The 16382-nt window shown below is 46.4% G+C and overlaps 1 protein-coding gene across 2 annotated transcripts in view; it reads left to right on the top strand.

The window, feature by feature from the left end:
* Positions 1 to 16382, top strand: part of LAMA1 (laminin subunit alpha 1) — a 679286-nt gene that overhangs the window by 637257 nt on the left and 25647 nt on the right. For both annotated transcript variants that reach the window (XM_069620697.1, XM_069620696.1), the window contains exons 58-61: positions 4638 to 4827; positions 6030 to 6188; positions 8194 to 8347; positions 9351 to 9484. In XM_069620697.1, the coding sequence (XP_069476798.1) occupies positions 4638 to 4827; positions 6030 to 6188; positions 8194 to 8347; positions 9351 to 9484 (637 nt within the window). The remainder of the gene's footprint in view (positions 1 to 4637; positions 4828 to 6029; positions 6189 to 8193; positions 8348 to 9350; positions 9485 to 16382) is intronic.

Below are 16382 nucleotides of genomic sequence, written 5' to 3'. Positions count from 1 at the left end.
CTGAGATCAAAAACTCCTTTCAGTGTCTGAACAGTGCTATGCAATGTAAGAACCAGATATGTGATCTGCTATACGTCTGGTAACCCCTGTAACGATTCTGTGATCCATGAGTATTCCTGTGTCAATTTGGAACAGCCACATCTGCCAACCACCCCACCCCTTTTCCTCACTAGCACCTCCATGTTGCCTTATGTAAACATTATCCCCTTAACTGTAATACCCTGCAGGGAACCCTCGGCAGTGGTGTTGATCTTACACACTGGTGCTAGACATAGAAAAAGATACAAATTGTGGCATGAATCTGACCGATAGTTTCATGGCAATCTGTATGATTAATATTTCTGGCACAAGGTGCGGCTGATAAAGGAAATAGGAAAATATGTCTGTTCTGTTTGAGACCTTGCTTGACCACTTATTTTCTACTGTAAGCAGGCCTTCTTCCTCTGAAAATAGGTAGACTCTTTTTTTTAATTTCTAGCAGAAGCAAGACCAATACCTCCCTCATCCTCTTACCCTGTACAAGGTGCCACAATTTCCCATACTTCCATGTACATATGTAAAGTAGACCATCCAACCGCCCTAAAAAGTACTGAGATGAGGAAGAGTAGGGAATACCTGTGTGAGTCATGCAGAGAGACTGGGACGAAGAAGAATCCAAGTAACCCAGTTGAGAGGAATAACATCAGTACCAAGACAAGACAAAGAAGAAGCGCAGAATAACTGGAACATAAATGGGGATGAAGGACTGAAGATGGCATTCAGCCCTCCCTCGAGAAGCCACAAGCAGGTGGGCAGTGTGGCAAAGGGAAACCCAGGGAACCTAGACGCAAGGCGAGAAGGTGAAGCCTCCGAAAAGGGTTGGAAGAAGAAGGACCCTTCCCGCAACTGGAAGCAGGCTGCCGGTACCGACAGAAGAGAACCGGGACCATGCGGTCCACATTTGGAAAGCAGACCAGCAAAGAACAGCAGCTGCGGAGACGCCGTAGCTGGAGCGGACCAAACAAAAAGTGCGGGTGGGAAGAAATCGAGTCCTGGGATCGGCCGGAGCCCGAACAGAAGCTCCCTCCTGATAAGGGCTTGCAGGGGGTAGCTAGTGGGGACAGAAGAAGGGCCTGGGCCCCCTAAAGAACAGTGGAAGGGAGCCTAGGAAAGAGACTTGAAACAAATAATTGCACCTGAGGTAAGGAACTGGGACCCTAAGTACAGAAAAAAAGTTACAACAAGTATGTGGACAGTAGTAGTACCTGGCAGAATAGGAAACCAGGCCTGCTATCCGATCAACAGAGAAGCCTGAGGAGAGCCAGGGGAAAGGTAGTCATTTCCTTGGGCACCGTGAGAGGCCTGAGTAGGACATGGGGAAGGGAGTAATTCCACCTCGTGTTGCGATAAGCCTGTAAAGGACCAGGGGAAGACGGGCATACCCCCTGGTGCTGAGAAGACACCACATCTGGTGTTACACATAAAACACCACACAGAAGGAAGTCTGAACAAGATCCAAGGGAAGAGAGGCATACACCCTAGAATACAAGTAGAATACCTGTAGAGGGGAGACACCCTCCAGAGATGCAACAGTAAAAGTCAATAATCATGGTCAATAAGGAATGCTGATGTTTTGGAACTTTCAACTTTGAGTTGAATCAAGAACTTGTCCTCTTCAAGACTTTTTCTTAGTACTTTGTTTTCACCTTGGGAAAGGATTGTCACCTGGGGAAGGGAGTCATTCCGTTGGGGAACAGTTGCTTGTTTCATTGGAATTGGAGTCTTCTCTCCAGAAGAAGGGAGCCATTCTTCAACACGAATCTTCTTGGTCCAATCCTTTCGTTTAGTTATATTTGTAAGGGAAGGAAACAGGTTTTTTTGACACAGGACGGTGGATTCATTATTTTCTGGACATCCTGCCAGTCTCCTTAGTGTTTAGTTTGAGGCTGGGAAACCCCTCTTAGAAAATGAGAAAGTTAGGGTTTTCTCTTTATTTAACACCACAAATAAAAGTCTACAGCCAAATGAATGCCACCTGTGTGTCAGTCTCCTCCTTTCACACTGTCAGGTTTTGCCAATCCGGAGCCAAAGAACTCTCGACTTGTAGCCGTAGAATTCTCCCTGCCAATGTCTCCCTTTGTATTCCAAAAGGAAAACTACAAAGGTAGCAATTAGCCGAAAGACGGGATCGCTGCAGCAGCAACCGATGAGCAGGAGCCGAAAAGTGGATCCTCGTAAACCCGGAGGATGACAGATGAAGGCCCCCCGAATGGAACTCAGGAGACAGGATTGGGATGCAACTTTACAAGAGCAAGAACAAAATGCAATAAACACAGGGACCAAGCCTAACCAGGAAAGAACAGTACATCAAAGAACATCAAATGCATGGGTTTAGACACTTACCAATAGCTTTCCAATGTGTAGTTAGTGAGGAGCTCTGCACTACCCAGCCTACCCTATACCCGACGGCATGAGGACGCCTAAACGGTACAGCAGGCAGTCTCTTGTCCGAACCTGTCCCGCCAGAACAAGGACACCTCTCGAGCTAAAGCGCCAAGTGGAAGTCTCTAGTTCGGGTGCAATTTACTGGGCAATGCAGGCTCTCTCCAGGTTCTAGGCCAGAAAGCTTTGACAACCGTTTGACAAGTTGCGGGATGTTCCAGTTGCAGTGTAGAAATGAAGTCCGGGTTAGTGATGTGCGGAACAGAGGTAACCAATTCGATAGGGGGGCAAGTCCAGATGGCGTTCCGTGTTGGCAATGTGCGAGCAGCGAAGTACAAAATCAGCAGGCAGTAGCAGGTAAGGTGGCGTTCTGAGTCGGTAATGTGTAAGCAGCGAAGTAACCAATTCAGCATGCAGTTGCAGGTAAGATAACGTTCCGAGTGGGCAATGTGCAAGCAGAGAAGTACCAAATCAGCAGGCAGTGGTAAGGGAGCGTTCCGAGTCAGCAGTTGCAGAAAGACTCAAATCGAGGACCGAGAATACAGGGCGGTTCAGGAAAATGGATGAGGACAAGGTCGGGCAGAACAGGGTAACGGGGACAAAGGGGAAACAAGAACAAGAGTTGGAGCAAACCAGCTAGGCGCTAAGATTGAAACAATCAGAAGAGGTGAGTGCGGTCACCCGGAAGTGCTTTAACGGGTGGCCGTACGAGCGCGTGACTCCTCCCCCATAAAGCGCGATAGCGCTGTTTGTGGAGCGGCAGCCATAGTCGCCATGGTAACGTGGTCGCTGAAGTCTTGCGGTGATATTGGCGTGTAGAAACTTTATGGCCTTACTTGTACGATACTCGGAAGAAGGCAAAGTTCGAATGGGAGCCTTCCTCGTGGTATTCCTGACACACACCCTTACACCATTTGAAGCAGAGCCTGCCCTACCCTCCATGCTCAAATGATTTTGTCCAAATCACCCAAAATGTTTCTGGCATAAACAGACTTCGCACCATCTGAAATTCCATTAGTCCAAGCAAGGCCACTTTGTAAAGTTTGTGGAAGTTCCCCATGGGAATAAATGTGACAAGGTGTGGTTATGGGTTAAAGCCAGGTAAGTACCATCTCTACCCCGCTGGTGCAGACAAAGAAGAAACCAACCCTAGTGAAAGCTAGAAGAGACACCATTCAGGAGCGTCAATCCCAGATACAAGAACTAGCCGACAAGGAATACGTAGGAATCGGACAAAGCACAACAGGTCAGCTTGAGAGGGAAAATTGTACAGTCAGCAACCACAGAATCATTCCACGGCAGGAGCAATGGGCAGGGGCGATCTAGGATGACGCAAGATGGATCTGAAGTGGAGTAATGGTGCCCCTCCGCTCTTCACCAATAGGGAAGCTCCCTACCTCGCGGTGCTTCGTCCAAGAGTATTTCACAGGGAGGCCACACTGCAATGAGTTAGAAACAGTTCCAGTTAGGGACAGTCAGTACTGCCAGCAAGGAGGACTGAGAGGAGAGTGAGGAACAGCCCAGGAAGGATGGCAAATATGGCCAAACCTTGTCCGAGGAAATCATCAGCTCATTTTTGTGGACAATCGTCCCGTAATTCACACAAGACACAACTGAGATGAGGAATGCACAGGTTCTCCGCTAGATATACACATTCACTCATGTGCTGCCCTCCAGTTACACACCAGGCAGACACACACATGTTTTAATGACCTTCTGAACAGGCTACCATGGAAAATTGCCAAACACTGTGGTTCAACTACAAGGGATATGTATTGGGCTAGCCTGGTGCCTAGGTTAGGTCACTTAAAACTACACTAAAGTGTGTAGGGCTAGGCTTGTGGTAAGCCCATGTTAACACAACTGCAATTATAAACCTGTTTCTTAATCCCAACAGGCAAAGGGCAAACCCCAATAAAAATGTCTACAAGTAGAGATTCAAAATACATTAGTACTCCAATGGCTACTATATTGCTACTTTTGTCTATTAATGCGGTAAAATCAGTTGCACCGCTGGTGAAGCTAAAACGAAATCACAGGTGTCCGCATCCTACACCACAACTGTTGTATGGGGATTGAATAGCAGCACATCAAAAAGGGCTGCAGCGGCAGGGAGATTTCTGTAGAAGCTACCCTATCCACAAAACCAATGACAAGGATCCAGAAAATCCAACACGCATCTATTCACGCATCTTGGTGTGTTCCTTCTTTTCTAGGTTTTCTGTCCAGCTGAGCATCAGAACCTATGCCTCCAGTGGTTTGATATTTTTCGTGGCCCATCAGAACCAAGGCGATTATGCAGCGCTTCAACTCCACAACGGGAAGCTCCAGTTCCTGTTTGATGTTGGGAAGGGGCGGGCAGTGGCCACTCACCCGGCCGTCATCAGCGATGGGAAATGGCACACTGTAAGTACTGGAGGTGGAAGCTGATCGGCAGTCTTGAGTCCACTGTTTCATGACTAGGAGTCCTAGGGAGCATATAGACGTGTAATGTGTACATTGAAAGGGCTAAATGGAATCATCTCAGGCTAGTTTTCAAAGCCGCCATTGCTACCAGCTCACATGCTTGGGGAGCTTTTAAAATCCTATTCTGTCCTCCCTGTAGTAAATCCCCTGGCAGGCAAAAAAGATGGAGCAAGATTATGGGACAGAAAGGGAAATAGAAACAGATTGGAGGCATTCAAATCAGGGTTGGACTGGCCTATAGGGAACTCTGATTTCATGGTAGGGCTCTACACCTTGGGACTCTTTTATCTTTTACTTTGTACATTTTCTGATAGGGAAAGGGTTGGGCTTGCTTGCTGAAAATGTGCAATATGGGGCCACTTTGAAAATTATTTCCAGGGCCTCCTTTGGTTCCCAGTCCAATTCCTAAAGGTACTGAACATAGAGCACAAGGCAAGTATTTTGCCAGTTAAAGATTACTCCTCCAACTAGACATCCATATTTGGACTTTGGGGACTTAAATACATATTTGTCTCTTTAACAGTAGTAAATGAACATAACACTATCCAAGCGGATGTCGTTTTGAAAGCAAAAACAGTGAATGAACTAAAGGGGCGTAAGGAGAACAATACTATATAGAGAGCAGAGCACATGTGATGACAGACGACATGCATGGAGTTTGTAACAAACAAAAGGCGCAGGAAATAGGTGCATTCATGCACTGCGGGTTGATAATAAATGCTAAATAATGTCATGTCTGTGAGGGTGGTCCTTTTATTTTTAATTAAGACTGATCTGACAGCAAATACTTTCTCCAGTAACAGTAAGTAACTGCATCTTTTTTTGGGTTAAATTCTTAGCGCCACAACATCACCTACTACTTCTGATATTGCTAGATTCATGGGGCGCCATGGAATATGTTGAGATTGTGCAGGGTAGGCTCGAGGGGCACTTCGGTGGGTGCTGCGATTATATAGGGGCGCATCAATGAGCAGGAGGGTGCATATTGAGAACTTGGAGGGCAGCATCAAGGAGAAGGATTGTGCATGCTGTGGTTGTGCACGGTGGCATCAAGGGGACTGATGGCCCTTCTTGTGGTGATGTACTACCTCTAGAATAACATGGATGCACAGGTGTGAAACATTTGCTCCTCTTTCATCCAGGTAAAAGCTGAATATGTGAAACGAAAAGGCTCAGTCGCCGTCGACACAGAGGAGTCAACAGCAGTCACTGCCCTGGGAGACGGCAATACCCTGGACGTGGAAGGCAAGCTTCACCTTGGAGGGCTGCCATCCAACTACACAGTGAAGAAGAATGGAATTGTAAGCTTGCTTCTGATTGGGTGGCATGTTCATGTAATGGGCAGGGGATGTGGCAATGTGGATCAGAGGACCCCAAGCGGGGCGCATGTGGCCACTAAAATAGCTGCAAATTTAAAGCTATTGCCATCCCTTTAGAAAACATGTCTATTCCAGGCAACCAATTAGCAGATTTGCTAAGTGACATGTTCGTGGGAAATCAGTTTCCTTGCATTCATTCTTGTTCATAGTATTTTCCGGCTTTGCTTTAGGGCATATCTAGCAACAGGTGCAAAATCGTTTTTTTTAGAGAATTCATTTTATTTTGTGGGGCGTTTTTGGGGCTACTTATATTGGTGAGGCTGCTATCCAAGTGGTAGAAAGAGCAAAGAACTATAGAGAACAACTTGGCTACTCTTTGCCAGATTGTGAAGCACAGTGAGGTATTTCTAATGTGTTAAGAGAAGCATTTGTGAAACCTGTGGCATGGCACAAAAAAGATGTGGGTAATAAAGCAAGCCAAGCTGCTGGAATCATCATGAGATGAAGAGGTTGACCAAAGGTCGATTGCCTAGACTCTAGCTTTTGCAAAATATAGCTAATCTTTCAAATAAAAGCACAAAAATCAGAACGTTTCATCTTTTTACATTAAATTAATGTAAGATCCCAGGGCCTGGCAAATGATTTAACTCAAAAACGCGAACTTGCTGCAGTCAGCACCCTGCACTGTCATTGGATGTAAATCAGGAAAATGTGCAAAATCCAGCTGTGTAATACAATGTGTAATAGCAAATTGAATGTACAAGCAGGGTACAATCCAGTGCTGCAGATGAAGCGTAAAGACCTCCCTCCACAACAGTAGTAACATCGCTCAAGCAGGACGTTAGGGCCAGAGGAGGAAGGCCTCTTCTCCTGCATTTTACTGACACCATTTCTTGCACAAGCGTAAAAGTACCTCCCCACCAGCCATACAAATCAAATAAAGCCCAAATAACTATCACTACTACCCTTGGCATGAATGACTTTCAGGTGCGACTAGGATGGTTCGCTAACCCACCAGGAAAGTCCACTCAAGTATCCCCAATGAAAATGTTGGCGAAATGTGCACATTTAAGGCCTGATTCGTGGAATTATGTGCACGGTTCAAAGTGACTGCACTGCTGAAAAGTGACTCTGCACTGCTGACAGACCCTGATTCATGGAACTGTGCAAAGTGTATTTTTGCAGTGCAGTCATTTTGCACTGCAAACATGACTATGCACTGATTTTGCACGGACTTTGCACTGCAAAAATACACTTTGCACTGTTCCATGAATCAGGGTGTGTTGGCATTGCAAAGTCACTGTTCAGCGGTGCAAAGTCACTTTAACCGTGCAAAACATTCCATGAATCGAGCCCATAATATATTTTAATATTGAATATGTGCACATAGTTGCCATTCTAAAAGCCGACTGCATTTAACTCTTCGCTGGATGGCACCATTCATTTTTGCCCTAGTGCAAATGTGTTTAGATAATATGGATTGTGACAAAAACGGTTTGCTCTATGCGCTATTATGCAAGCATTTGCTTAATTTTCTGCAAATGTCAGCTAATATGGCCCCTGTTTCCTGATGGTGCCATTGCTTACAATGGATGCCATATTCTCCCTGCTGACCCATTTGCTACTCCATCCCCACCCAAGATAACCTCACGAGTAAAGGTCTCATATTCCTCGTCAATCCTGTACTGGTATTATGTTTGAACACAGCATCATAAATAGGAAATGCCACAGCAGTTATGCGGATGCACCTGGTGCCGTGGCGACCCTGCATGGCTTAATAAGACCAGATGTTGCCAATCTTGTGATATGAAAATGTTGAGCCTTTTCTGATGCCTGGTTCTATGCTCATCAGATCATGTTTCTAGAAGGAGCATTGCTTCTTCAGTGTGTCCTCAGTAATGGTGTCTCCTGGACTGTGGCACCAGCCCGGTGTGTTGACAAGGCGTTGCTGTTCTTGCACACTAATGACCTTGTTCTGTTTGTCTAGGTGACGCACAGCATGGTGTCCTGCATTGGCAATGTAACAGTGAACTCCAAGCAGCTGGATACAGAAGCCCCTCTCTCAAAGGCTTCGGTGGATAAATGCTACGTGACCGTGCAGGAGGGAACTTTTTTTGATGGAAGTGGATATGCAGCTCTTGGTAAATACCAGTCGTTGATGATGCCAGTGTTCTCCTTTGCTTGTATTGCTGTCTGAATTTGGGCAGGTGGGAGGTTTGGGATCTTGTCATGCGGTGGGAGTGGACAAGTGTTTCCACTGCTTGCATGCAAGATTGAATGCTGAACCTGTCTGCAACACTGAATTCATTTTGTGCAGCCAGTAGTGTCATTTCACCAAAGACCTGGGGCTACTGGAAGTGACAGAACCCAACCCTTCATCCTGAAAGCACAAAACAAGGCGTGAGATCACGTGGATTTTGACCCTTTAATGGGCCATTCTCTGGAAACACTCGTGACACCTTGTGGGAAACTTGTGGCACTATAAACATAAGTGGTGTAGATGGTACGGACATAGCGTGCCAGGTTGGTGGACAGCGTTAAACAAATGCTCACTGCATAAACTAGCTGAGCATTGAACAATAGACAATAAGGAAGGGCGAGCCTGTGTGGATGACACACTGTTCATATGTAGGACAGTCATCATATAAGGGTACATTTGCAAATGTACATGCAATTAAAAAAAACCTTAGCAACTATGCACTAACGTTACGATTCCATTAAGAGCCAGGATTTCTGGGCATCTTGTCTAAGAACGTTTCATTGCACAATGCACTTTTTAGAATACGGACTATTATTGCTGTTAAACTAAAGATTGATAGATTCACATCTTTGTATTATAAGAATTCTTCATTTGTATTGTGTGTATTTCAATAATTTGTATTTATATTTTCTTTCGGTGAATATGTTTATGTGATTATGTGAACATTTCTATTGAAACTGAACCACAAAAAATAAATAAATAAAGTAAGAAATCTAACGACTGTTCAACAAAGTCGTATTTCAACTTTATTCTCAAAGCAAAGTGTTGGCAGAGTCGGGTCCGGTGTCATCACTTGAGGCTTTCAATGAAACAGTAACTGACGAAATGCTTGTTGTTGTCAGACGGAGACTTCCGTTTTTGAATTGTTACTGTGGTTTTTGCAGTCAAGGAGGGATACAAGGTCCGCTCGGATGTGAATATCTCTTTGGAGTTCCGCACAGCGGCCATGAACGGCGTCCTCGTCGGGATCAGCAGTGCTAAGGTCGACGCTGTCGGCCTGGAGATGGTGAATGGCAAGGTGAGACCTTTGCATGTTCTCAGAGTTTTTCAGGTGGGATTTGTCTGGCAATCTGTTGTTCGGCAATAGCATAGGCTTAGCAGTCTAGGCCGCATTTTTCGGCCCTTTTATGTAAGAAGTCTGTGAAAATAAGCTGGGTTGATTGATAACGGCAAAAAAACTGCTGGAGAATTCTTCTTAAGTGTATTAATTATAATAAACATTGCATTGGGGTTTAAATGTGTCACTGGGATGGAAGCTCATTTGTTGTGCTCATTACTGTAGTTCCTTGTGACGCAGTTGGCTACTATATGTGAAGTGTGCATCAACCTTCATTCCTGCCAGTGTAATGTGTGCTGCATCGGCCACAATCCAGAGCCATGCAGCCTGTTACATAACAGGCACCCCTTCCCAGGGCATTCAAGAGGCTCACATCCTTGGGGTGGGAAGTTTCATAGGGAAAATTGGGCCTCATTACACGGTAGGCGGTAAGGGTTTACCGGTATCGGTAAGGGCACCGGTACCGGTAAACCCTTACCGCCTTACTACGAGTTCCCTTTGCGGGACCTGACCCCAACGGGTGGTTTTACCAGCTGTTAAAGTAGGGGGTCTGCAAAGGGACCTTGGTGCTAATTACGGTACCGCAATTTGCAGTACCGTAATTAGCACCTTCCCCATTCCCATTATGCCCTATGGGGGCAAAAATGGGAATGGGGAAGTGCCTTGGTGAATGGGGAATTACCGCCCCCGCTCACCTTGGAGTAGGGCGGTAATTCCGCCATCCACCAAGGCGGACACGGTAAAATGGTTACCGCCTACCGTGTAATGAGGCCCATTGAATCTTATTTACGTTTGCATTAGGAAGGCATATGCATGCTTAGACGGGGGTCATATGGAAGGGTCCTCTCGGCTTGCTATTCATGTCCAAGCTACTCTAATGTTCATCATAAGATAAACTGGTTCCTCCCTTGCTTGGGTAGTTTACGCGTGGCTGGGAACAACACCAGAATCCAGGGGGGCGTGCGTCTTTTTGTTCTTTTCAATTTCATTTTGCCAAATAGACATTGGGCCTCATTACGAGGTTGGAGGCAGCCATGGTGCTATTAGCTCCATGGCTGCCTCCAAAACCCTGGTAACACAACAAAAGCGGTTTTATAGGAAGGTAGGTATTCAAGGTGCATCAAAGGATTGCAAAACAAATGAATCGATTAGAGTGCTCACACTCAACACACATGAAAAGGGGGGAGGACCACCCGACTCGGCGTACCTGACCCTAAGGAAGAACACCCTGAACCTGGCGGGGGTGCCTATCCCTGGGTGGCGTGTGGTGTATCGCCTACTAAAAAGATATAGAGGAGAGTACTATCCCTCAACCTTCTATACTAATGGCAATGTCTGGAAACAGACACGGGTTGTCCAACAAAAACATTTAAAACAGTGGTAGACTCCAGAGGGTTAAGCAGCATACAACAAGGCAATGAATTGGGTCTTGAGGCTGCTTGATCTTAAACATTGTTCCAACCTGTGAATCAGGTCAACTACTTATATTCCATCCAGAGTGTGCAACTTTAATGATACCCGTAGGTCACTGTGGTTGGGGTATGTAAGAGTACTGGTGGAGTGACCAATGGTGGATAAGTAAAATGACCAGCCAGGGGGCTGGGGGGCTAGAAAAGGCTCTAATAAAAATGTGTGGCTCACCCAGTGGTAATGAGTGTGCTACAGTAGATAGTTATTAGAGGATTGTGTCTCTTTAGTAGGTGTACAAGAGATCAGGCGTTGGTCATGAGAGCCCTCATGACCGAAAGGGGTCGACCGGTTTCGATGGCGTAGGAGATTCAGGCCATCTTCTTCAGGACCATGATTTAGAATGCAAACGAGTTTGCCAAGTGTTCAGTGAGGTGCTGAACAGGAATGGAGATACTGGTGTCTCCTGGAGGGAGACAAAAGAGGGGGGGGGGAGAGAAATGGAGAGCAATCAATGAGGGGGGGAAACAGAAAATAGGAAGGGGGGTGTTTGGGGGCACCAGGGAGTTGGTGCAAAGCGCTAAAGGGTGGTGCTTTTAACATGCCTTGAATGGAGCATGTGGGAGCAAGGCCATTAATTGGTCAAAAATTACAGGAGTAGTGAGGGTGCCTGTACACCAGTGGTTGAACTCGTCGCCAAAGGGTGGGGGAGAGGAAGGGGGTGCCAGACAAAGTCTCTAAGGTGACTGGTGGGCTGCTGCCAGGGAGTGAGAGGCGCTGATGTGCACTAAATAGGATGGAAATTGTGCACTACAGGGTGGAGATGGTGAGCCCCTAGTTCGTAAGCAAGTTGGGTGAAGGGGGGACCAGCTCCCAGTTAGGTGCAAGAGGGGAGCCTGAGGGGTGGAGAGGCAGGCTGAACATACCTCTAAACCAGCTTGCTAGCTGGAATGTAAACGGTGAATCTGGCTTTCTCAAATTTCCGAGCTGCAGGTAAAAAGTCTACCTGTGGGGAGTGAACAAACCATATCAGGTATAATAGTCTGTGCTGGGCACATGACAGAATTAGCATGATCAAAAGGCCATAGTGCCTAAGTGTGGTCTGTACCTCTGAAGGGGGCAGCTGCTCTCCTCCGTGTTGTCTGGGAGCTGTATCGAGCTTGTACAGCTCAAGACTGCTGGTTTGTTGGGGTAAGGCCCAATGCCTATAGAAACAACGAGCGACGCGCTCGCGCAGGCGTCTGCGTGCCGACGCTGGCTCCCTTTTCGAGCTCGAGCGCGCTCAGCCTTTGTTTCTAGAGGCGCTCGAGCTTTTCTCATTGCCTCCCGACGCTCGAGGCTCACAGGGAGCCAGCGTCGGCACGCAGACGCCTGCGCGAGCGCGTCGCTCGTTGTTTCTATAGGCATTGGGCCTTACCCCAACAAACCAGCAGTCTTGAGCTGTACAAGCTCGATACAGCTCCCAGACAACACGGAGGAGAGCAGCTGCCCCCTTCACAGGTACAGACCACACTTAGGCACTATGGCCTTTTGATCATGCTAATTCTGTCATGTGCCCAGCACAGACTATTATACCTGATATGGTTTGTTCACTCCCCACAGGTAGACTTTTTACCTGCAGCTCGGAAATTTGAGAAAGCCAGATTCACCGTTTACATTCCAGCTAGCAAGCTGGTTTAGAGGTATGTTCAGCCTGCCTCTCCACCCCTCAGGCTCCCCTCTTGCACCTAACTGGGAGCTGGTCCCCCCCTTCACCCAACTTGCTTACGAACTAGGGGCTCACCATCTCCACCCTGTAGTGCACAATTTCCATCCTATTTAGTGCACATCAGAGCCTCTCACTCCCTGGCAGCAGCCCACCAGTCACCTTAGAGACTTTGTCTGGCACCCCCTTCCTCTCCCCACCCTTTGGCGACGAGTTCAACCACTGGTGTACAGGCACCCTCACTACTCCTGTAATTTTTGACCAATTAATGGCCTTGCTCCCACATGCTCCATTCAAGGCATGTTAAAAGCACCACCCTTTAGCGCTTTGCACCAACTCCCTTGTGCCCCCAAACTCTCCCCTTCCTATTTTCTGTTTCCCCCCCTCATTGATTGCTCTCCATTTCTCTCCCCCCCCTCTTTTGTCTCCCTCCAGGAGACACCAGTATCTCCATTCCTGTTCAGCACCTCACTGAACACTTGGCAAACTTGTTTGCATTCTAAATCATGGTCCTGAAGAAGATGGCCTGAATCTCCTACGCCATCGAAACCGGTCGACCCCTTTCGGTCATGAGGGCTCTCATGACCAACGCCTGATCTCTTGTACACCTACTAAAGAGACACAATCCTCTAATAACTATCTACTGTAGCACACTCATTACCACTGGGTGAGCCACACATTTTTATAAGAGCCTTTTCTAGCCCCCCAGACCCCTGGCTGGTCATTTTACTTATCCACCAGTGGTCACTCCACCAGTACTCTTACATACCCCAACCACAGTGACCTACGGGTATCATTAAAGTTGCACACTCTGGATGGAATATAAGTAGTTGACCTGATTCACAGGTTGGATCCACGTTTAAGATCAAGCAGCCTCAAGACCCAATTCATTGCCTTGTTGTATGCTGCTTAACCCTCTGGAGTCTACCACTGTTTTAAATGTTTTTGTTGGACAACCCGTGTCTCTTTCCAGACATTGCCATTAGTATAGAAGGTTGAGGGATAGTACTCTCCTCTATATCTTTTTAGTAGGCGATACACCACACGCCACCCAGGGATAGGCACCCCCGCCAGGTTCAGGGTGTTCTTCCTTAGGGTCAGGTACGCCGAGTCGGGTGGTCCTCCCCCCTTTTCATGTGTGTTGAGTGTGAGCACTCTAATCGATTCATTTGTTTTGCAATCCTTTGATGCACCTTGAATACCTACCTTCCTATAAAACCGCTTTTGTTGTGTTACCAGACGTTACCTTGTTAACGGTTAAAGGATGAATACGGTGCACCAAGCACCTTAGCTGTATAAGCTTTCCCTGTTGTTTTCTAGACATGCCTCCAAAACCCTTCCAACTCCGCCCTGGTGAATGGAGCAATTACCGGTCCATTCCGAGGTCGGAGGGACCGGTAATTCCCCATTCACCAGGGCCATTCCCCAGTCCCATTTGAGCCCCCATAGGGCTCAATGGGGAAGGCGCTAATAACCATACAGCAAATTGCGGGACCGTTATTAGCTCTAGAGTCCCTTTGCGGGTCCCCTCCTTAATGCCTTCAAAAACCAGGGGCTTCATTACGAGGTGGGAGGTAAGGGATTACCGGCACCGGTAAGGGCAGCAGTGCCGGTAATCCCTTACCGCCCTATTATGAGTTCCCTTTGCGGGTCCTTCCTTAACACCTGTTTTTTTCAGAACTCGTAGGGAGGTAAGGGATTACCGGCACCAGTGCCCTTACCGGTGCCGGTAATCCCTTACCTCCCACCTCGTAATGAGGCCCATTGCCTTAATTGGCACAACATGTGCCCCTGTTGTCAGTCTCAGCTGAGAGGCCAAACAATGGTTGAAGTGTATTTGGTTATTTATAACCTGCTTAATACCCAGAGATTTCTAAGCGCGGACCTGGGGATCGAATCTGTGTTGCTCCATGTCGCCTTGTTTGCAAGGCGGGCCCGCTGCCCCTGAGCTATCCTCCCGAGACAAGGGGGATGGGGTCTGAACTCTGCATCCCACTGGGGCAGGTTTGAGGCACACGCAGGGCCTGCCTGTATTGATAGTTGTTTCCTCTATTCTTTATTCCTCATTCCTGCCCACTCTCTTCGATCCATGTGAAAAGGTTGTGCCTCCCTCCACAGGACTCAGATTAGCAGCTGCCCCACGTGATGTGCATGTGCTCAAGCAAGGATAGAAGGGAGGGATTGGAAGTACCGAAATGGATCAGACGTTACCAGGAAAGGGCTGTGGTTTTCAAGGGGTGTTGCCTTGAGTGAGCCAAGAAAAAAAATACTTTGTGATGTGCAATATATGGATTGAAAATGTTATGAAGCCACACTAAAACTACATAAATCATGAATTAGGCTTTTTGCAGAGCACACGCAGAAAACTAAATCATAGTCAGAGGTTGACAATGTTGGGATTGGCAATGTTGTCGTTTTGGGTGAGATTAACTGAGTTGCCCAAGAGCACAGACTAGGGTTAAATTGTAGCTTGCAGAGTTTTTTTGGGGGTGACTTTTGGATGCAACTTCTTCTGTCGGCGACCTTGTTAGATATTGCCTTTCGGCTGTGTCACGTCAGTGCGGTGATTTGTTGGAAAACGCTGCGGTTTTTCTTTCCGAGTTTCTCAGGCTCCTCCGAGTCGGAGGAGCCTGAGAAACTTGGAAAGAAAAACCGCAGCGTTTTCCAACACAATAACGTTGTATTTATGTTTGCGGTCGCTTCAAAAGCGACCGCAAACATAAATACAACGTTTTTAAAGCTGTGGTTTTATTTCTAAGTTTTCCGGGCTCCTCCAGCCCGGAAAACTTAGAAAAAAAAACGCAGCTAGTGCTTATTTTTAAAAAAAAATAAATAGCACTTACCGAGATTCAGCTGCAGCTTTCCTGCTCTGGTCTCCGGTCCCCGTCCTCCGCGTACAGCACTAACGAAGGGAAAGCCACCCAGCGGTAGCTTTTGTTTACTACAGCTGGCTGGCTTTTCCTTCATTAGTGCCGCAAAAGCAAAAGCCAGCACAGGAGGGCATCCATTTCACAAAATGGATGCGCCCATGTGCTTGCTTTTGCAAATTTTGAGCTTGAACAGCTCAAAATTTTACATAGGAAGTTTTAAAAAAGAGAATGCTAGTATGTTTTTTTTATGTTGCCTATCTATTTTTTAAATACAATTTTTTACTAGACCATGCCTTTAACATTCATTTTCATGTTCATGTTCTGTACACAATTTTTGGTGATCAATTAACACTTTGGAAATAGTGAAAGGGGAAGGGTAAAGACGAAGGGTTGAGTGTATTGTGATCTTAAGACATGAGTGACATGAGTCCATCAATATATTTCCAAAGATGAAAGGCAACAACAAAATAAACACAGAAAAAAATGGAAAAACAAATAAACACAAAGAAAAGACATGAGAGAAAAAAAGAAACATTTTTTTTTAGAATAGGTTTAAATGTAGATAATGCATTCACAAATTCTAATTTTAGTTCATACTACGTGTGTTACTTGTCTCAGACCAAGTCTAAAAACTATGGCCCATTGTTTGAGAAAATCTATCAAAATACCAGAATAAGTTCCATGGCAAGTAACCATTGTGTTCGGGGTATGGGCATATCACATCTGACTGAGCTTAAGGATTCTAGTTGTTTAATGTTTCACAATTCAACATTGTTGCTGAATTCCCCTAATTTGCCCCTATAATAAGAAAAGGGTTCTGTTTTACCCAAAAACCCTTCTCACAGTGATGTCCCGGGTAAATCCCTAGAGTCACAAA

This window comes from Ambystoma mexicanum, chromosome 5q (genome assembly GCF_040938575.1).
Source record: "Ambystoma mexicanum isolate Mex_15411 chromosome 5q, UKY_AmexF1_1, whole genome shotgun sequence".
Classification (NCBI taxonomy): domain Eukaryota; kingdom Metazoa; phylum Chordata; class Amphibia; order Caudata; family Ambystomatidae; genus Ambystoma; species Ambystoma mexicanum.
The sequence above is the reverse complement of the archived record's forward strand: the minus strand, read 5'-3'. Positions and strand labels throughout refer to the sequence as shown.